Source organism: Nyctereutes procyonoides, unplaced genomic scaffold, assembly GCF_905146905.1.
Source record: "Nyctereutes procyonoides isolate TBG_1078 unplaced genomic scaffold, NYPRO_anot_genome, whole genome shotgun sequence".
Taxonomy (NCBI): Eukaryota; Metazoa; Chordata; class Mammalia; order Carnivora; family Canidae; genus Nyctereutes; species Nyctereutes procyonoides.
This window is the reverse complement of record NW_026575144.1, coordinates 12177659-12199000: the sequence shown is the minus strand read 5'-3', so window position 1 is coordinate 12199000 and position 21342 is coordinate 12177659. Positions and strand designations below refer to the sequence as shown.

At 44.2% G+C, this 21342-nt stretch overlaps 1 protein-coding gene across 11 annotated transcripts in view; it reads left to right on the top strand.

Moving 5' to 3' along the window:
• The window catches only part of SIPA1L2 (signal induced proliferation associated 1 like 2), a 212977-nt gene that overhangs the window by 167823 nt on the left and 23812 nt on the right, over positions 1 to 21342 (top strand). For 9 of the 11 annotated variants that reach the window (XM_055308737.1, XM_055308742.1, XM_055308741.1 and 6 more), the window contains 8 exons: positions 156 to 413; positions 2483 to 2578; positions 3908 to 4008; positions 4367 to 4470; positions 6216 to 6604; positions 13278 to 13502; positions 16170 to 16323; positions 19034 to 19253. In XM_055308737.1, coding sequence (XP_055164712.1) covers positions 156 to 413; positions 2483 to 2578; positions 3908 to 4008; positions 4367 to 4470; positions 6216 to 6604; positions 13278 to 13502; positions 16170 to 16323; positions 19034 to 19253 — 1547 coding nt within the window. The remainder of the gene's footprint in view (positions 1 to 155; positions 414 to 2482; positions 2579 to 3907; positions 4009 to 4366; positions 4471 to 6215; positions 6605 to 13277; positions 13503 to 16169; positions 16324 to 19033; positions 19254 to 21342) is intronic. The other 2 variants (XM_055308740.1, XM_055308738.1) reach the window with 1 other exon arrangement.

Sequence of the window (21342 nt, the reverse complement as noted above, 5' to 3'; positions counted from 1 at the left end):
GGCCTCCATATGCCCTCCCATAAGACAGAGCCCCCATACCCCAGGGATGTTCCTGAGGGCAGGTGGCTCTGCTCCATCATCTGGAAGCCACTAGCAGCCTCGCAGATGGCTTGGCATGGAGCCTCCCTACTTACCTGCTCTTCTCCGCCCAACAGAGGGTGTTCAGAGCTCTGTCGCATCCCCATGGTGGAGTACAAACTGGACAGTGAAGGCACCCCGTGCGAGTACAAAACCCCCTTCCGGAGGAATACCACATGGCACCGCGTGCCCACCCCGGCCCTGCAGCCCCTGTCCCGGGCCTCCCCTGTGCCCGGCACGCCCGACCGACTGCAGTGCCAGCAGCTGCTCCAGCAGGCCCAGGCTGCCATCCCTCGAAGCACCTCCTTCGACCGGAAGCTGCCCGATGGCACGAGGTAAGGCTGGCGTCTTTCCTCGAGGACTCGGATTAGAACTTGTTGTGTGTGGGGTGGGGGTGGGGGGCGGACTTTTCTATTTGGATTGTTTCTGAGTTAGCTTATTCTGAACAAGTTGGCAAGCAGGGCTACAGGGATCTATCCACCCCTGCCCAGTGGTGGTGCCAATAACCTGCAGGTCCTACCCAGACTCACCCACCAGGGCCTCAGCTTTCCCTCTCCTGGTGACCTGCCTCCCTAAACCATCTTGGGCAAGGAATCCGAGATGGGATTCTTCATGAGCCTCTAGATAAGTGCAAGCAGCTTTGAATATAAAGAAAACTACAAAATCAGTGACTAGATCCCATCATCCTAATGTGTATATTTTAAGAGGTCCAAGATCATTAGCATTTCTTTCCTTTTTTTTTCTTATTTTAAGCAAACTGAAATAATTTTAAAATTGATTTTTTTAAAGATTTTATTTATTTATTCATGATAGACATAGAGAGAGAGAGAGAGAGAGAGAGAGAGAGAGAGGCAGAGAGAGGCAGAGACACAGGCAGAGGGAGAAGCAGGCTCCATGCCGGGAGCCCGACGTGGGACTCGATCCCGGCACTCCAGGATCATGCCCTGGGCCAAAGGCAGGCGCTAAACCGCTGAGCCACCCAGGGAACCCCTAAAATTGATTTTTTAAGATGTATTTATTTATTTGAGAGAGAGTGGGGAGGTGGGCAGAGACAGAGAATCTCAAGCAGAGTGTCCGCCAAGCAGGGAACCTGGCACAGACAGGGCTCAGTCTCATGACCCTGAGATCATAACTTGAGCCTAAACCAAGAGTCAGATGCTTAACTGACTGAAACAACACTTAGGGGCCCCCAAAATTAATTTTTGAATGAGAGAATGCACTTTTTTAAAAGTGCATCTATGGCATTAGAAGCTGGCGAGAATTTTTGGTTGCATAATTCCCATTATGGTAGTTTTAAGTGAACAAAATGGTAAACTTGTCTATGGGCCATAGAGATGCCATGAGTTTCCTCAAAGTAGTTTGCCAGGCTCTGGTCTAATAGAGCTTTGGAAGCAAGGATGCTGAGCCAGGCTGCTTACCTGATGTGTATGTTCACCTCGGCTATTACTCATCCTCTCCTACCTCTGATTTCCTCATCTGAAAAATAAAACCTAATGATAGAGACCTTTTCAGGGCATTATGAAGATGGACTCAGTCAATATTTGCAAACTGCTTAGAACCATTCCTGGCATGTGGGAAGCCTATATAAGTATTACTGATAATTAGTAAGATTACAACATGAGGCCTTTCTCTGCTTTTTCCAGTTCATTCTTTCCAGTTTGAATGCAGGAAAAGTGTTCAGTTTGACATTAAATTATCTTAGCTCTGGCTCTCCGTACTCAGAGATCTGCTGAGTTTATAAACTCCCCATATTCAAAGGAGCACGCATAGATAGCCCAGGTGAAAGGGAAGGGGTCTGCAGAGCCTCCCTTGGTAAAGTAACGTTTAGTAAATTCTAGGGGGGGGGGGAACCCTGGAGGGTTCTAGCAGCAAAATAGAAACTTGGCAAGCACGTCTTTATCAAATGACTTCTCTTGAGTATTACTTATTTTTGTGTGTCTGAAATAAATAGGATTGCATCCAATAGATGTGTGAAAATAAATGGTTTTGACAAATGTAGGGTTCTCTCTCTGTGTAGGTTTTAAATACAGGACCAGAACGTGCCTTGCATTAAGTTTCATAGAACAAGTAGTAGTAATGTTTTCGTAATTCTGTATTCTTAGGGGTTCTCTTGCCATTCTTCCATATTTCACTAGAATCATTACTGTGCTTTATATCTTCAGATGGTGAAGGCTTATTCCTGCCACATCTCTTTCCTGTAATAAACTGCCAGCCATGAGCCACCCGATGTCTCTGGCATCACCAGTTCTTGGCTTATTTGTCCACATTTCATTCTGTTTCACACTGCAATGTGTATTTCTTCCTTTTCTTTGTCATTGAAAATGAGTTTATTTTTAAAACAAAAGGAGCCAGATCCCGATGTTGGTGCTCTGCAGATACCTCAGTGCCCTGTTAATAATTCTAGTCAACATTTCAGAAGTTCACCCAGCAACCAGTCATCCTCCAGTGACCCTGGGCCTGGCGGCAGCGGACCCTGGAGACCTCAAACAACATATGACGGGTACTACTTGGTCTTGCCCCATTGCTGGCCCCTGGGTGGGACATGTTCAGTATCGTGCACGGAAGCATTTACTGTGAGCCTGCTGTACACAAGGCTATTTGGGGGATATAAAAATGCCAGGTGGGATTTTAATGTTTTTTCATTTTAACAAGAAAAGTTTCTCTGAAAATTAAGGATTTGGGGACTCTACAGGCAATAGCTTTTGGGACTTTTATTCTCGCTTAAATTGCTGTCGAGGAGTCAGTTCACAGCCTCTCTTGAAAGTGCGTCTTCTCCACAACACAGTCCCAAATCAGGGAAGGCAGGTTTAGCATTTGGCCATCTTTTCCTGCCTCCTGTTTGAGAACAGCGGAAGGGTGCCTCACAAATCAGGCTGAGGACTGTCCCTCATAGTGTGTGTGTGACATCCGAGAGCAGGTCAAGTAGAGCCCAGGGACAGCTGGGAACACAGTGATGCTAAATTGACAGAGAAACTCGGGAGGGGAAGCAGATCAGGATGGTACTCCTGGCAATATCTTTATTGCTTTTAACGGAGTCTGAAGACAGGAGAATGAATGGCCAGGTCAGACAGGAAGGGTCTCCCTGGGGGAGCAGCAGCTTTCTGCTACTGCTCTCACAGGGGCAGAGGGAAATGTCTCTCCCTGGAATCCGCGAAACATTTGCCATCAGAGTTACATGCCTTCCCTATTACATGCCTTCCCTACCTTTAGGCAATAGATGGAGTTCTTAAAAAGAACTTAAAGAAATTTTTCTCAGTTGAGTCGCATTTGAAAAGTAGAGGAGATTTGTTTTAATCAATGGAAAAGCCATTTCTGGCTTTTTCTGCAAACCAGGATCTGTCATTGAATTCTACAAATAAAAATGGCTTTGTAATATGAAGAGCTCCTGGGCTTTATTTCTTTTGTAAGATTATATTGTCTTATTTGGAGTTTTCATGAAACAGACTCCACCTATATGTAGTCTGGAGCCAATCAGTCTTATTACTTTCCTTAAAAATTTTGATTTAAAGAAGTTTCAGTGCCATATATTCTCAGCACAAGAAAAAAAAATGAAAACGAAAGCAGTGAGCTCCTCCTTAGCTTACTGGGGACAGGTTTTCTGACCCTGGACCGTCCTCCAGCCTCCTAGCATTGGCAGCCCTTTTGTGTCTGTAAACGGCTGTCATCCAGGTGCCTCTGTTGAGCCAGTGGTGAAACAAGAGTCCTCGGTTCCAGGAGCTGACTTCCAATAAGGGGTTTCCCCAGGATTGCCTGCTCAAGAGCAGCACACACAGGGGATGTGCCAGGGGGTGCCTGGCCAGCAGGCCACTCAGCTCTGTGCTCTTTGCAGGTGCCAGTCTCCTCTGCTGCTCGAGCACCAGGGCACGGGCCCTTTGGAGTGTGAAGGAGCCAGGGAACGGGAGGACACGCTGGAAGGAAGCAGGCACCTGGGTAAGGAGAAACCTCCACACCCTTCCACCCTGCTCCCCCTTTCCTGTCATCCCTCATTCATTCATTCATTCGTGTGTCAGACCACTTGGTACAACATGCCAGTGTGGTCTACTATGTCTCCCAGTGTCACAGGGGACACAGTCATAGATAATTGTACTTGAGGTGCCCACAGACATGGAACGTTAACTTTATGGTAGTTGTTCCATGTACTCTTAGAGTGTATCCACTGCTGAGACCAGAAAGTTCCAGAACCACAGTCCTGTTCATTTTCACAAACCATTTTGTTTGGCTTCTGGGTTTGCTTTGCTCTATTGTCAACACTGGAAATAGATATTCAAATCTTTTCTTTCTGTGACAGAAACCAAATGGCATGGCCCACCTTCCAAAGTCCTGAGCTCCTATAAAGAAAGAGCGCTGCAGAAAGATGGAAGTTGCAAAGACTCCCCCAATAAGCTTTCCCATGTAAGTCCTTCATTGGTAAACTAACCTTTCCTTTAGCCATTCTGAGGCATCTCAGCACCCAGTATTAGCCATACTACCAGGGATTCTCAGTGGAGGGGAGGTAAAAATAAATAAGCTTTTTTTTTCCTCCTTAATTTATAAAGACCCTCAAAGAAAGGTCACATAGTAAATTACTGACAAAGCCAAGAATATATCCTTAGCCTTTTGATCTTTGATACCCAGCGTAATACTTATTAAATCACAATCTTGTTTTTAAAATGTGAACTCCTTACCCACTGTGAGCATTAACTGTTCACCCCCTTGTGGGCCTGGCCAGAAACTGTGAAGCAGTATGTGGTTGGAGCACCTCTGCCCATAGCTGACCACCTGATGTCCAGTTCCAGATGGTTGACGGTAAAGTCGGCGGCTGCTAGCTAACCTGCAGGTAGCACTCCAACAAGGCCTGGTGCCTGGCTCTTGGTCATTTGCACTCAGTGTTCCATTTACTCTTCACAGAAGTCTCACCTAATGGGTGAGCCTTACAGGGAACCATAGTTCAGTGAAGCTGAACTTCACCAAACACGAAAACATGAATTGGTAGTGTTTGCCACATAAAGCCAACATTTTAGAGTAGCTTAGTTTGGAAAACTTGCAGGTGAAGGAGTTTTATCATTGCCTGACTTAGTTGCTTTTTCCCCCTTCCTCCCTCCCCCCTTCCTCCCTCCCTCCCTCCCTCCCTCCCTCCCTCCCTCTCTCCCTTCCTTCCTTCCTTCCTTTTTTTTTTTTTTTAAGATTTTATTTATTTATTCATGAGAGAAACACAGAGAGAGGCAGAGAGAGAAGCAGGTTCCCTTTGCGGAGCCTGATGCAGGACTCGATCCCAGGACCTGGGATCACAACCTGAGCTGAAGATAGACACTCAACCACTGAGCCACCCAGGTGTCCCAAGGCCAAGCCACTTTAAGATAGATCAGGGCACCACTTGTCCTCATGATTCTGCCCTTTGCCAGTGCTTCAGGTCGTGTCAGCATCCCCAGGCTGTGCAGAAGAGCTGTGTCTGTAGGAGCACCTTAGCCAGATGGGGACATGTATTGCACTGTCTGTGCTTTTTGTCTTCCAGGGAGTGCAAAGAGCGCCCCTTCTCAATAGTACCTGAGGTCTCCCAGAGAAGTCACTTACACTTATCTTGCGCTTGGCAGCTGCAGTACATGACAGTGTATTATCTTGTTGGGTCCACATGTTAATCACCCACACTCAGTGTTACAAGCACAGATAGGGGCAGAGTGATGGCACAATATCGCACCGCTGTGATTCAAACCTGAGTCCTCTGCCCACACCCAAGGCTGGCGCTGTAATTTGTCACAGTAGAATTTTCTCGATAAAAGGCTATTCTCCTCCTTTTATTAATTTTCCATGTGCTTTTCCAGTTTGTCTAACATTTGCTGATTATTTTCTAGTTAGTGACACCGGGGTAATACTTTTGGGCTTTGTGCATAAATAATTGAGCGGAGACTTGAGATGATCCCCATTTAACTTAAAATGAATTATGAGAGGAGTTATGAGTCTGGGACTTCTGCCTAAAATCAGGGTGTTTTTTTTAAAAGTGAATTTTCTCATTGCCTCACACCGAAGAGCAAGTAGAAAGGTTCAGTTGGAGTCATCTGGTGCATAGCTTTGTGAGTCTGAGTGAGAGTAATCATCCTCACAAAGAAGCAAAGCATGGGATGGATCCATCCGAAGCCTCTCCATTTCTCTTTCTTCTCAAGATCGGAGACAAAAGCTGCTCCAGTCACTCCAGCAGCAACACACTCTCCAGTAACACGTCCAGCAACAGCGACGACAAGCACTTCGGGTCTGGGGACCTGATGGACCCGGAGCTGCTGGGGCTGACCTACATCAAAGGGGCCTCCACCGACAGCGGCATCGACACGGCGCCCTGCATGCCCGCCGCCGTCCTGGGCGCCGTGCACCTGCCGGGCGGCCGGGCGGTGATGCACAGCCGCGCCGAGCAGTGGGCCGACTCCGCCGACGTGGCAGGGCCCGACGACGAGCAGGCGAAGATGTACGCGGTGCACAGCTACGCACCCCCCATCTCGGCCGGCAGCGCGGCCGACGGCAGCATGGGTGACCTCAGCGAGATCTCGTCCCATTCCAGGTCAGTGCACCTGCGCGCCGGGCCTGCACCTGCGGGCGCCCCCGGAGTCCTGCTGGGGGCGGGTAGGGCCCTGAAACGGATGCAGTGTGCGCAGGCAAGGTAGCTTGTCCACTGGCCGCCCCGCCCTGCAACCTCAGATGAAGGGCCTGTTTCGGAAGTCTGGGTGTGAAATTTGCACATCAGTAAGGCACTGTGTGTCTGTTCTCTTCCCTCCTCTCCGGAGGGCGAGAACTACACATGGATATTAATTGCTCGAGTCAGGCCACTGACTACCCTCTCCCAATGTCATCTCCTAAAGTTTTAGGAGAAGTGGACAGATCTGGGCAGTACTCAGTTGTACCCCCGCTCCAGGAACTGGGGGTGGAAGGCTCTGCATTGTCCGGGTGTAGCCCCCTCTGATGAAGGCAGTGCGGGTGTCTTCTGGGTTCTGATGACCCCCTTCCAGAAAGGGGGCACCCAAGGTCTGAAAGTACACTCAGATTATCAGTTCCATTTTTTTAAAATAAAGACTAGCTAAGTTTAAAAGAATGATATCTGAAGTGCAGATGTTTAATACACAGTTACAAGTAGCTTTAAACTTTTATGTGATGTACATCTGTACAATGGTTTTAAAACTCCTATGATTTGTGATTTGTGCTGTCAGAGACTGGACAGAAACTCATTTGTTCAGGTTTGGCTGTGGACAGAATTTAACCCCTGCACACTGACCACCCTAATTTCCCTTCTTGTCTGCATGGCTTCCTAACTCAACTCCCAGTTACTATCAGGCTTTTCCCCAAAACCCATCTCGAAGCTATCGGTGTGCCAGGACCTTGTCCCTTGCTCCTACAGCCATGGCCAGGGGCGGGGACTTCACCAACTCTGGGCCAAAAGCCACAGTGGACAACCCCATGTTCAGTCAGTGGGTAGAAACAGGGGTAACCGTGATCCCGTTCTCAAAGAAACATGTAGAACATTTCAGCTCTCTTCCCTGGAAGTCATGAAAAGTTATTTATGTAAAACTTGCACACACATGCACCTCCTCACTGCTGCTGTTCTGCTTTTCTTGTCCTGTGGCTCACACCTTCATTGGCGTCTTCCTTACTGTTTATGTCACTCGAGGGCATTTTTGTTACAAGTCAAAGGAAACTCCCCACTAATCAGTTCACACAACAAGCACAATATTTCAGTTCATGTAACTGTAAAGTCCAGAACTGTCAAGGTATTTCTGCTTGCAACTCACATGATACCACCCACAACTGGGTTACCTTCCATCCTTAGGTTCCACATCAAAGCCCCAGAAATCTCAGGGGGCCCCTCTTGGTCAAAAATGGCCATGGCACCTGCAGACCCCTAGCCCATGCTCCTGTGTCCACAGGAAGAAAGTGTGATTTTCTTTAGTTTCAGCAGAAACTCTCCTACCCACATCTTCAAATTACCTCCTCATGTCCCCTCGGAGTGGTAGGAGGTACCACTGTTTGAGGCAGGCAGTGCCCCTCACAGAGGCCAGTCCCTCCCAAACCATGCAGCCGAGAAGACTGCTGCTTCCCCAGAAGAAAATCAAAGTATTGTTTCACCAGGAGAAGGAGGGGCAGTGCCAGACGAGGGGTCCTAAGGATTCACCCCATACTAGGTCTCCTTCTGTTGGGGCAGAGGGAGCATAGGATATGGAGATTATTTTCAAAATAGATGTTCTTACTACTGCTTACCAGTTCTCATTAATAATTTGACTTAAAACGTTTAGTGATAAATAGCTGATATAATGCAGAAGTATTAGTGACTTCAGTTACCTACATTATTCCTTTCCAACCTCAGGGACAGTTGAAAATTGGCCCCACTACAGGAATCACCTTGGGAATTTCTACCCTTCGAATGTCTTATTCAGAGTGTACAAGTTTTGTAAAACAGCCGACTCCGTGATACCTTGTAAGACAAATGTTACTGGCATCGCAAACAGAATTTTGTAGCACTATTAAGGAAAATTTCTGTGGAAGCTGCACTGAGAGCACATTCGTTTATAAATAGAGGCAGGGATACGTGTAGGGATTTGAAGTAGACTTTCTTGAATACCTTAACTGTTCATTAATTTAATGGGTTAGGCTATTAAAAAGTATGTACAAGTGTGAGATGGAATTTCTGGTTGATTTTACTTTCTTCTACCACTTTAAACTGAACTTGTGCACAGCTGTTGTGGAAATGATACATGTTGAGGGACTGAAGTCCCTTAGCACCTGGCTGGGTTTTTCTTGTTGTTCTTCGCTGACAGTGACTTTGAAGCCACCTTTCAACTTCAGCTCTATGCTTTTGCTCAGGGTAAAATTCAGTCATTAAATTGAGTCCTCTGAATACTTCCTCCCATCTGTCCCCTGACCTGTGCAGGAGAACCAGAGAAAATAAGACGTAAGATATTTTGAAGCTTTTAAAATATTTTAAAATTTCAAATATCATATTTATTTATATGAGTATAAAATATAAGTATTTTTATCTTGAAATACTTTAAACATTAAATATATTGATACTTTACATTTAAAATGTTTAAAATAAGTTTTAAGGTTTCTGCAAGTTGAGGTAAAAGGAGTTGTGCTCATGAAAGCCTCTGTCAGATTCTGCAGACCCCGAAGGGCCAGTGCCCCGGCCGGCATACACAAGTCTGTGATGACAAAATCACCAGCTCCCCTGCTTTCCTCTTCTGCTTCTGTTCAGGCCGGTGCGTGATCACCTGGGAGCTGAGGGCCAGTCCCCAGGGGTCTGGGTAGTGACTGGGAATAGGCCAAGTAGCAGAAGGAGCACAATAAACTGCTTGTAGGGGCTGAGAGCAGGGCCGACCACCCTGGCTCAAGTCACACCCCATCCCCCACGCACTCTGGATCCCATAACGTTTTCCTTCCCTGTGCGCACTCACCCCTAGCCGAGATGGGTTATGCTTATTCCACATCTCCCTGCATGAGACTGTAGCTCACTGCTGCCTGCTTTCACTGGAGTGTCCTGGAGCCTGGAAGGCCCTTGGCTTGTCTCATTCACTTTGTATCCACAGCACTTTAGTACACGTCTTTGCACATGGTGGGCCTTAGAAGGCTTGGGAAAAGAAGGAGGGCAATGCAGGAAGAATGCTTGGTAAATGCTTATTGATTCAGTACATAAACCCACGGGGGGTTTCTCCTGGAGAAGTAGGAGGTGCCTGGGACCAGTGGTTCCCAGTTCTGGTGTTTACGAGCCCTCATCAGTGTAGGGCACACTCTTACTCTGATTCGGCTTTTGCACCACCACCCTCTCCAGCCCCAGCGCCCACACGCTTACTTCCTAGCAGCCATCCAGGAGGAAAGTAAGCACAGGGCTGTGTGTGTGGTACAATTCCAGGATTGTGCTGAGGAAGATGGAGGACATAAAACTCTTTAAGACAAGCTTCTGTGGCAGGAGGCAAAAACAGACAGGTGGAGGGATGTGCAGGAGTCATCCAAAAAGCAGAACAAGCATGGATACAGCCTGCTTTCTTTGCTACTCAAGATATTTAGTTCAGCAATCTCTGCCCCCCCCCCTTTTTTTTCTTTCTGAGAGGGCAGAACACATAGATAAGAGCTCAGAACATAAAGCAGGAGTCATATCAGCCTAACCAAGGTTTTGCAAAGTGAAATGAATCAACTTCAAATAATAATAATTTCATGTTCTGGACTGTTCTGCAGAATGACTCATATTATCTCCTGTTTATCATTATTTATACCCTTTTCTTAGTAGCAGCGATTGGAGCTTTCAGGTGTTGAAACTTGAAAATAAGAATTTTAGTCCAGAAGGGAAGGATTCATGGAAAGCTTATTGCCAAAATGCTAAAATATTTACCCATTTCAGAGAAAACTTTTATAATGATGTTACTGCTGCTAAGCATAGATTTTTGCCATTTTGCTCATCCAGTCGACTCAGTAAATTTGTTTCGAAATTTATTTATTTGTTTTCTTCAGTAATCCCTACACCCAGCATGGGGCTCAAACCCATGAACCCGAGATCTTTCTAGAATTTAAGGTTTATACATTTAACTGTTGGGGTAAAAGACACTTTTAATCAAGTCTGCATTAGAAAAATAACTTTTGTAAAGCAAATGTAAAAGCACATGACAGTTTCTGACCCTGCTGTCATTATTCACAATACATTCTCAAAAGATGTTCATTTTGGTCATTTCAGTGGGACATGTGGGTGGTTTACGCAGCATGTTAACTGTCCTAGGCTTGGGGTACCCTGAGATTTTAACTATAAAACATCTCAACGGGCAGCCCTGGTGGCACAGCGGTTTAGCGCCGCCTGTGGCCCGGGGTGTGATCCTGGAGACCCTGGATCGAGTCCCACGTCAGGCTCTCTGCATGGAGCCTGCTTCTCCCTCTCTCTGTGTCTCTGCCTCTCATCCTCTCTCTGTGTCTCTATGAATAAATAAATAAAATATTTAAGAAATAAAATAAAATAAAACATCTCAAGGAAAATCATGTTAGCTCGTGGTAGCTAAAGGCAATGCATGACCCTTTGCAGGGCTCTGAATGGGGAAACTTTCCATAAGCATGATTGGGAACTGTTGGGAAATTAGAATTTGAACGACATATTAGGTGATAGCATTGCATTCATGTGTGATCTCCTGAGTGTGATAATCATGGTGTTACCATGTAGGGAGAATGTCCTTATTTTTAAGGACCTTATGCTGAAATGCAGGAGTATGATGTCACAAAGTTTGCAGCTATTTTCAAAAGATTCAGAAAGGAATATGTGTACAGAAGAATAATGCAGATGTAGCAAAATAGTAACAGATAGTAACTGTAGATAAAGGATATATGGGTGTTATTTTACTCTTTTTTATACCATATCCCTAAATCTGAAATTTTTCAAAATAGGCAGTTCAGGGGAAAACATACAGGCCTTCAGACCCCATTGCCTGGATGTGGAGATTTCATTTTGGGAGGTGACTACTGGGTGTGTACCCCAGTAAATGAAAAGAGTTCATTAGCTCCCTTCTGCAGTCCTTGCTTCTTTCTTGGGTAGTTTTGGGCATGAGAAGGCAATTAAGCATCTCCCCTCAGAGCCCAGTCTAAGCTCAGACTGAAGTTGCTCTGAGTCCCACGCAGGAACGCCAGACCTACCACCAACAGCAGTTACTTCATAGTAGTAAATGAGGTGTTTTATTTGTTTTGTTTTGTTTGTTTTTTAATTTTTCATATACCACAGTGTCTCCAGCTATGTAAACCCTCAAAATGAGTTGGCTTATTTTATCACCCTGTTTCTTTGTGAATGTTTATAAAAAGTCCATTTTAATAACCATTCTTAATTTTGGACTTTTTTTTGTTTACCACCTGCATCACATGATGCTTGATTATGTAGGTTTTTCAGAAAGGTAGGTGCTTATCAGGGGTTTCAGAATAAGGTTATATTTCATCATACCGGGAGGCCTACTGTAATTGAAGCATTTAGATTTTAATTTTAATTTTTTCATGTTTGTAAAATAATGCCAATAATCTCTATTTTGTACTCAATAATCATAAAATGTGATAGTGTCAATTTCCTGAATTAAAAAAGGTTTTTAGGCTTTTATCACTCTAGAGGTGTTTATACAGCCAGTGAGGAGTCCTTCTGGTCTTAGCTTAACCACTGAATTAAAAAAAAAAAAAATTGTTTTTGGGATTACATCATTCAAATTTTATTTTGTTGCTGTTGTATCGTGTGGTCATATGGCAAACATGCAGACAGCCACCAGATACAGAATTGGCATTTCTGTGACCAGCGATTGTCGTGTCCTCAGGTAGCCACTAACCTGCTTTTCTGATCAGCCTCCCCTCGCATCTCCTTGTTGTTTTTGCTAACTGAATATATGCGTTCCTGAGTAATACCATCTTGCCTATTTATAAACTTCCTTTAAAAATGGAATCAACATATTCTTTGTGATTTGCTTCTTTTTCTACATGATGTCTGTGAGGTTCACCTGAGTTGTGTGCAGTCTCAGTTTATTTGTTCATGACGTATTCCCTTTATCCATTCTTGTTTATTAATTGACCATCTACTTCACTGATGATTCAGGTTGCTGCCATTGGGAACCTATTAAATCAGTCCTCCTGTCCACATTGTTACTTATTTCCAATGGCACGCATGCAGAGGTTTATCTAGGGTATGCACGTGGGAGCGGAACTACTGGGTCATAACTACAGGTGCACACTTGCACAAGGAATGCCTAGGCTGCCTTCCAGGCTGCCCACCACACTTCTTGCTCCTCCCAGAAGTGGGAAGGTGCCCATTGCTCCCAGTCCCGGCCAACACTGGACACTCAGTGTCAGATGCTCCCATTTCTGTGAGGTAGTGAATGTGCGGGGTACTCTTTTGTGGTTTGCAGGGCCATTTTCCTGGCAACAGCAGAGGTTGAGCATCTTCTCTTGTGTTTCCTTGTTTTTTGAAGCATCTGTTTCAGTTTGCTATTTATGTTTCTATTTTATTTTCCTCTGATTGTTTTTAACATCCTTCCAGCCACAGGCCTATAGCTGGCACAGGAGCATCCTTAGCCCTTGGAAAACTGGGCATTTTGAAAGTCCCATGGTTGAAAGACAGCTGTGCCTGCCTCATTCCACCCAATGTCACTCCCGGGTGTCAAGCATGGTAGCTCCACATCCAGAGGCTAATCTAGCACTGCTGGAATCTGGTTGTATGACAGCTTTGGTCTGTTTTCTCTCCCCAGCGGTTCACACCATTCAGGAAGCCCCTCAGCTCACTGTTCCAAAAATAGTGGGTCCCTGGATACGTCCAAAGTCTACATCGTGTCTCACAGTAGTGCCCAACAGGTCCCTGGGTCTGTGTCCAAGCCCTACCACCGGCAGGGAGCCGTGAGCAAGTATGTCATCGGCTGGAAGAAATCAGAGGACAGCCCACCGCCAGAGGAGCCTGAAGTGACCGAGTGTCAGGGGTAAGGTGGCCAGGGGCTCGTGTCTAGGCAACCTTCCACACCATGGGGATTGACTGAGCATGTGTCAGAAACATCTTTTCTAAAAAGGAGTAATCTAGAAACATCTCTGTAAAACTTCTTAAATGGTGGCATTTATGTTTCTCTTTAAAAGTCTTCTCTTTCCTTGACATTTGCATAGAAAAGAAATCCCCGTTCTTTATTCTTATATCCAACAAGCCACCTGCAGTAGAACAGTCATGATAATGTGCTATTATTGATGATGGGATCATAACGCCCGTAAATAAACAAGTTCAAGGACAATTTGAATTCCCACAGAGTCTGTGAGTGTGTTTCTTAAATCTGTCGTATAAGTGACATCTTCAAAGAAAAAGGACTCTACCTAATTTTAACATGACTTTGGTTCCCTTTTGGTTGTTAGGTTTTGTGGGAACAGGTAAAGGGGGGGATGTTATGTACCTGTTTGAAAAAAAGAAAAAAATGCTGATAATCCATTTTATAAAGCACATGTGGAAACTGTTCTGTCTCTTTGAAGAGGTAAAGAAATCATGTTTCAAGGATACAAAGCAAGGGCAGTCAGAGCTATTTTACTGTTCATTTGCTTATTAAAAAAAAAAAAAAAAGACAGCCTTAAGGAAAAACAATCTCCCATGCACCAAATTATGAAGCCACTGTGTTTGGCTGTGTCCCCAAATACTGACAGCACCAGGGGACACTGGGGGCTGCAGTGATTTTCAGAGAGCACTTCTAGATCTTAAACTTGGTTGATAAATTAGTATCACTTTTTTCTCTTAAAAAATGATTCCACTTCTTAAATAGGAAGAACCTGATTCTGCTCTCTCAATTAAAAATCATTTTAGTACTGAACCTGAACATGGAATCCTTTTTTAAAAAAAAAAAAACATGTCAGTCATTGCAGATGAGTTATTTAGAAAGGAATTTTATAGTGATAACCACACTTTTTGACCATAAATGCAAATTCCTAATGATAACGTTGGTATGTCTGCCTCTTTAGTAACATCTTCTGAGTGCTTCCCAGAAATGCATCCCAAGCCTTCCAAATTCTGTGTAGAAGCACTATTTGAGCAGGGGGCTCTCTCGAACAATCAGGAAAGGGCCTGCCTCTGTCCACAGGTGCCCATGTGGACATCTTTGTCTCCAGAGCCTACAAGAGACTGTGCATTTTCACATCTGGGTTTGATGGCACTGACTTTTAGCAAAAGGAGGACAACCCTGGGGGCATGGTGAGGAAGGGATTTGAGGATCTGCCTGGCAGACCACTTATATACCCTCTTCACACAAGGCTAGTGCTGCAATTTGAACCCGGCTCCCAGGCCAGGTCTCTGTGTGCTTGGGGCGGGGGCAGGTGCCCCAGGCCTTGTCCAGCTGAGTCAAGCACTCCGAAAACAAGGAAACACTCCAGTTAGTGTAGAAGTGATGACTCTAACACCGCAGACTGCAAAAACAGTGTTTCACCAGATCACAGAAAAATGCTTTGAAAAGGACTGGCCAAGTATAGTGTGTCTAGTCTGTATAGTGAGGATTACAGAATGTTAGTGTCTCCTCGGACATAAAATATAAAATCAGTTCTGCCCTCCAGAAGTTTCACAGAACTCTGAGGTTTCCAGTTATCCCTTTAAAATCATATTGTGGAACCCTCAGACTGAGCCTTATCTATCTCAGAAACAAAGCGAAGGCCATAGAGACCTAACCATTGTTAATTTTGAGCATATCTGTGTGTTTCTTATGCTGGTAATTTCTTAGTGAGCTGTCACACTGTGACAGGATAGCCTGGCTTTTGAAATAGAGTCATCCCAGTGACACCTGGCAATAACATACAGGTCATCCTGTGTTGCCTGCTGCCCTGGGCCATGGATTCCTAGAACACTACATTTCAGGTCATGCGGCAAGGACCACTCACCTCTGCTGACAGTACAGCCACTAATGGTTCTGTGTGTCCTCCGGAATGTTTGGTTGCTCAGATTGCATTTCCAGAGTAAACCTTTTAAAAATGACTCCCTGGTTTTCTCCCTGGAAAGGAGCTGAAAACGGTAATTCTGCGAGACAGACTTTTGTTGTCCGTAAATACATTTTTATATGCTGATAATTAAGGGAGACAGCTGCTTTATTTATCCAAACGGCTTTGCGGAATTGCTGATAATAAAACATGCTTGGCACATGCCTGAATCGATTACTCTTAAACTTCAGGCTCCCTAGGGTGCCTCTCTCTGTGTTGTCCGGGTGAGATGTGGGGGTGTGGTTGTCTAGCCACAAGAGAAAGCCTCTCTCGAGTTTCTAAGAATCACAAGGAAGTGTTGCAAAGGACATATGATAATCTCTGATGAATTATTGAAAATGTGTTTTCTGACACGACCTTTTTGAAAAAAAAAAAGAAGCGGGCTATATTTTTTTCCCATCCAGGGCTTCAGGGATCTGATCTGTTTCTGAATTATTCAGAACTCTTAACTTTGCTGTGGAGCTCATTTCACAGATGTAAAATGACGTGGGGGTCTGGAGCAGATGCAGCAACAATGAGCTGACTTAATAATTAAGAATCACATGTATGAGTATGTGGTTATCGAAACAGCGGATTTGAATCCTTTAGGCTACAGGCTCTTGACAGAGATGCTGACCTCGGCTCTTAATTTCCCCTCTGGTTTGTTTCAACAGGCTATATGGTGAGATGGATCTCCTGTCCACAGCAGCTCAGCACCAGACCGTGGTGGGGGATGCAGCCTCAGAAACTCAGCATGTGCTGTCCAAAGAAGATTTCCTGAAGCTGATGCTTCCTGACAGTCCCTTAGTGGAGGAGGGACGAAGAAAGGTTAGCTACTTTCGAGAGGCTTTGAAGTTACCAGAGACACTAAAGAAGGTTCTAAGGAGACCCAGAAATTTCAGGAGTCCCCCCCACATGCATTCTCTCTCACGATTCTACCTGTTAGCCTGTGCGTGGCTGCCCATCCTCAGGGTTGGTTCTGTCACTCAGCAGAGGGAGCCTGAGAGAGGTTAGGAAGGGCAGCTTTCTAGCATGGTGAGAGGATGGACGAGAGGCAAGCGGGGCTGGCCTAAGGTCCCAGCTCTCCCGACAATCAGCTGCATGACTTTGTGCACGTGACTTGACCTCTTGGCCCAGGGTCCTCTTCTGAAGAAAGGAGACAATGAAACATGCACTGCAGATTTGGACCAAAGATAAGAAATAACATGGGCAGGATACCTGGGTGGCTCAGCCAATTAAGCGGCTGACTCTTGGTTTCAGCTCAGGTCATGATCTCAGGGTCCTGGGATCGACCTGTATCAGGCTCCCTGCTCAGTGGGGAGTCTGCTTTAGGATTCTCTCTCCCTCTGCCCTCTACCCCTGCCTTACCCCTGCTCATGCTCACTCACATGCTTGTTCTTTCTCCTTCTCTCAAACACATAAATCCTTAAAAAAAAAGAAAGAAAAGAAAAAACACAGACAGACCTCCTATAGTACTTTCAGATCTGGGTGATCAGAAACGGTAGCTGTTGGGACACCTGGGTGGCACAGCAGTTGAATATCTGCCTTCGTATCAAGGGTGTGATCCCAGGATCTGGGATTGAGTCCCGCATCAGGCTCCCTGTACAGAGCATGCTTCTCCCTCTGCCTATTTTCTCTGCCTCTCTATGTCCCATGAATAAGTAAGTAAATCTTTTAAAAAAGAAAGAAAGAGAGAAAAGAAAAGAAAAAAGAAAGAAACCGTAGCTGTTAAATCCATACCACCAGACGTGCTACAGAAGTCTACCCTCTGCTCCAGGCTGAGACATTGTAAATATGGAACTATGCAGCAGCCTCATGGGAAGGCCATGTGTCAGTCTGATAAGCCAACCTCACGTTGGTTGACACACCTTCATTCATAACAAAGTGGTCCTGGGCTGATGATAGATTAGTGTTGTTACAAGTTGTAGCTTCAGTATTATTACAGTCCCTTAAACCACTTTGTGAAGTCATGGAAAGTATTAAAAGGGACTTCCAGGTAATTTAGCTCTGTCTCCTCCCTTTGCAAGTAACTGAGTCCCCACATGGTGAAATGAGAAGTGCACATAAATATCCGGTGGCAGAGTCAGGGACAGAATCTGGACGTCCTCCCTTCTAATCCTGCGCGCTCTCTTGTCCAAAGGAAAAGGAAAAAAAAAAAATCAGGCATTGCTATGTTGTCTGTGATCAGGGTAAACACCAAGTCTGTGTGCTTCTGTCTTCCCTATAATAAAACAATACTGCAATTAACCTAATTGTGTTCTTAGAATAACACTCTAATTAGATACTACCTCAAAGCTGCTTTAATCTAATGCGCCTGTAATCATGTTCTGAAGGACCTGCTGGTGTGTGAAGAGGGAATCCCAGATGAAGTCAATCATAATGAGTCTTTTTTTTTCTAAACTTGTATCAAATCATGTATATGGTACTGTATAAGCTTGAGTGCAGACCATTGTACAAAAAGTGCAAATAGTTTCTCTTTTTATAGGAATGAGCTTCTCCTTGGCATGTGGGTCGTTTTTCCCCCCTTCTAAGACAAATCACCTTCTTTTCGTAGTATAAATTTAACTTTGTAGTCTGCACACATTCCAGTTGCCATTCATCAGTTGGACAGACCTGACACAATGGAAGGAACACATACAATAGAAATATTTTTAGCCTCCTTGCTGCACTCATGAATGTAAATAGCCGTTTCTGTATTTGTTTGATACAAACATTCTGGCTTTTACTATTGTTTATATAAAAGGAATGTGGTTCGGTATGCAGAAGAAGTTGGAAAGTCAGATTTGATTTAGTTTTTCTTGAGCTTTGGACTGTTTGCCTCTTGAGTCAGAATTTTCCTCACCCTACGTGGGATTAACACTCAATCATTTCAGTGGTTCCCTTAAATCCAGTTATGATCAGTAACTATAGCTCCATTTTCAACAATTGTAATAGACTTTTATGGGTGGTGATTTTTATAGCCAACTAGATTTTACTGGACTGATAGCCTTTTTCTTGAACCTGTTTGCATGGCCTAGAAAGCTATACCATGTTCAAAATTTAGCTTTATTATTATTTAGATGATATTGAACCTCACATGCTGTTCATTGGTACAGAAATTGTCTAATATTAAAACATAGTCATTTCAAATTAAAATCAAGGCAGTGCTATGTGTGCTTTCAAATAACTGTACTGGAAATGGCAACAACCTTCTCCATTTCCAGGAGCTGGCACTGCTCTAAGGTTATGGAGGTTCCATTTAACATTTCAGAATCAATAAAGCCATGCATGTCTAATTCATGATAGTATTTCACAGAATGTCAAAGGAGGCAAACATTCAAATCCAGTAACAGCACCAGAGCCCTGGTGTGTTTGCCTACAGGACCTGCAAGCCTGGTTTAGCATTCCGGAGCTAATGCTTTGTGCCTGCCTGCCTAGGGACAACCCAGAGAAGCTAGCACAGTGGTGTGTGTACCCACCGGATTTAGTCCAATCAGTTCCATGCTTTAACTCTTTCTTGCCTGTCTTCCCCATTCTCCCCCCACGTTTTAACCCCTAGTTTTCATTCTATGGGAACCTATCTCCGAGACGGTCACTCTATCGCACCCTCTCTGATGAGAGCATATGCAGCAATCGGAGAGGCTCTTCCTTTGGCAGTTCTCGAAGTTCAATACTGGACCAAGCCCTGCCCAACGACATCCTGTTCAGCACCACCCCGCCCTACCACAGCACACTGCCCCCTCGGACCCACCCAGCCCCCAGCATGGGGAGCCTGAGAAGTAAGTGTGTGGGGTGGGGTCAGGGTTGCTGAGCTTCTATAGGTGTGGGCTCTTTGTGTTATCTCCTACAGAGCTTTGGGAGGGGTTGGTTTATTTTTTTAATAAATGTATTATTTGGTATATCTTCTTTTTCTTTTTTTTTTTTAAGTAATTTTAAAATATGATGAAAGCACCAGAGTGGACATTTTCTAAAAGTTAAGCAATACTGCCCATTTTGAAGAAAATTTAAAAACCCATATTAAACATTTTTATTAAGTGACTATCTCTTAGCTATTACACTCATAAATATCTTAAGACTTGATTTTATAAAGAAAGAACTATGGCACAGGAGGTAGATATTCTGGTGGGCAGCAAGCAAGTTTGGTAACCTTCTGTTTCTGTTTCTTCTTGACATTGAATACCTGGTGGTGGTCAAGGTGGTAGATGGGCGTCAGGAGACCTGAGTTTTCAACCTGGGACAGGGAGCACGTTCTCAGTCCATGTCCAGTTTATTCCAGTTTACTGGTCAGAGACTGACTAGGCAATTTCTGCCTGATTTTCCTTCAAACCCTAAAATCTTTGATATTTACCTAGTGTCTGTTTCTTATTAACATGTTACTGTTTTAGCTTGCTAATTTTTCTTACACTGGCTTTATTTCCTTTTTTTTCAGAGTTTAATTTCTATTGTACAGGAAGAATGAGGATTTAATCAGAAATAGATTCATTATCAGGTTTTTTCCTTGCTTCATCATAAAAAGCATTATCTTTAAAACCAATTTGAACTTCATAATATACATAGAAGTCTCAGGCTAAATGAAATAAAAGTTCTAATAATGCTTCTTCTGATGTTTAACATAATTGGAAATGAACCTTGTTTCATAAAATTCATAATCTATTTCTTTAAGTAACATAATATCCTGCCTATTATAACGAGTCCATTTGCCTAAATTGGAGAAACCTTTAAACTCCTTCTTGATAACTGTATGAAAGGTCAAACACATTCTAATAACCTAATAATCCTCTAAATGTTTTTCCTTTTTTGTAAATAGGTAACTTTAATGTCCTCTTGAAAGCTTTCATAAAATCAGTGAAGCTATTTTCTTGCAAATGTAGTTTCTTTCATTCAAAATGCTTGATGTGTGCTCATGAAATTGGTGGCCTATGCGTACGACAGTTCTCGTGTCGTACCCTTTATTTGCTTCCATGTGAAAGATATGTATCTTTTTTTTTTTTAGCTTTACTTTTTCTTTTTTATGGATTTTTTTTTAGAGCAGTTTTAGGTTTACGGCAAAATTTAGCAGAAGGCACAGGGAGTTCCCACACAGGCACGGCCTCCCTCACGATCAATATCCGTCAACAGGACACATTTGCTAGAATCTGTGAATCCACACCAACACATCATCATCACCCAGAGTCCATAGTTTACATTAGGATTCACTCTTGGTGCTGTCCATTCTGTGGGTCTGGATGAAGTAACATGCCGTGTATCCACCATTACAGTATCATACAGGATAGTTTTACTTCCCTAAAAATCCTCTGTGCTTTGCCTGTTCATCCGAAGCTTCCTCCGCCCAACCTCTGGCAACCACTGATCCTTTTCCTGGCTCCATTGTTTTGCCTTTTCCAGAATGCCGTAGATTTGGAATCCTAAAGCATGTAGTCTTTTTAGGCTGGTCCTGCCTGTATGTCTGTTCATGGCCTGAAAAGCTTACTCCTCTTTAGTGCTGAGTAATATTCCATTGTCTGGATGGACCGCAGTTTATTCATCCATCCACTGACTGAAGGACTGCCTCCTTTTTTTAGTATTTTAAAAGTGTAAACGCACAAGTAGGAAACCAGCAGGATATGTAACTAATTCATCATCCAAGTTCAAAGCTGCTCTACTTGTTGTCATTATTCATTTCTCTAGGAAAAGAGTAAGAGTGATCCTTGCTATTTGCTCTTTAACAGAACCTCATCTGGCAGTGGGACTTCTCCAGTTTACTTAAGATACTCAGAGGGGCACCTGGGTGGCTCAGTTGGTTAAGCCTCTTGCTTTGGCTCAGGTCATGACCACAGGGTCCTGGGGTCAAGCCCCGCATCAGTCTCCCTGCCCAGTGGGAGGTCTGCT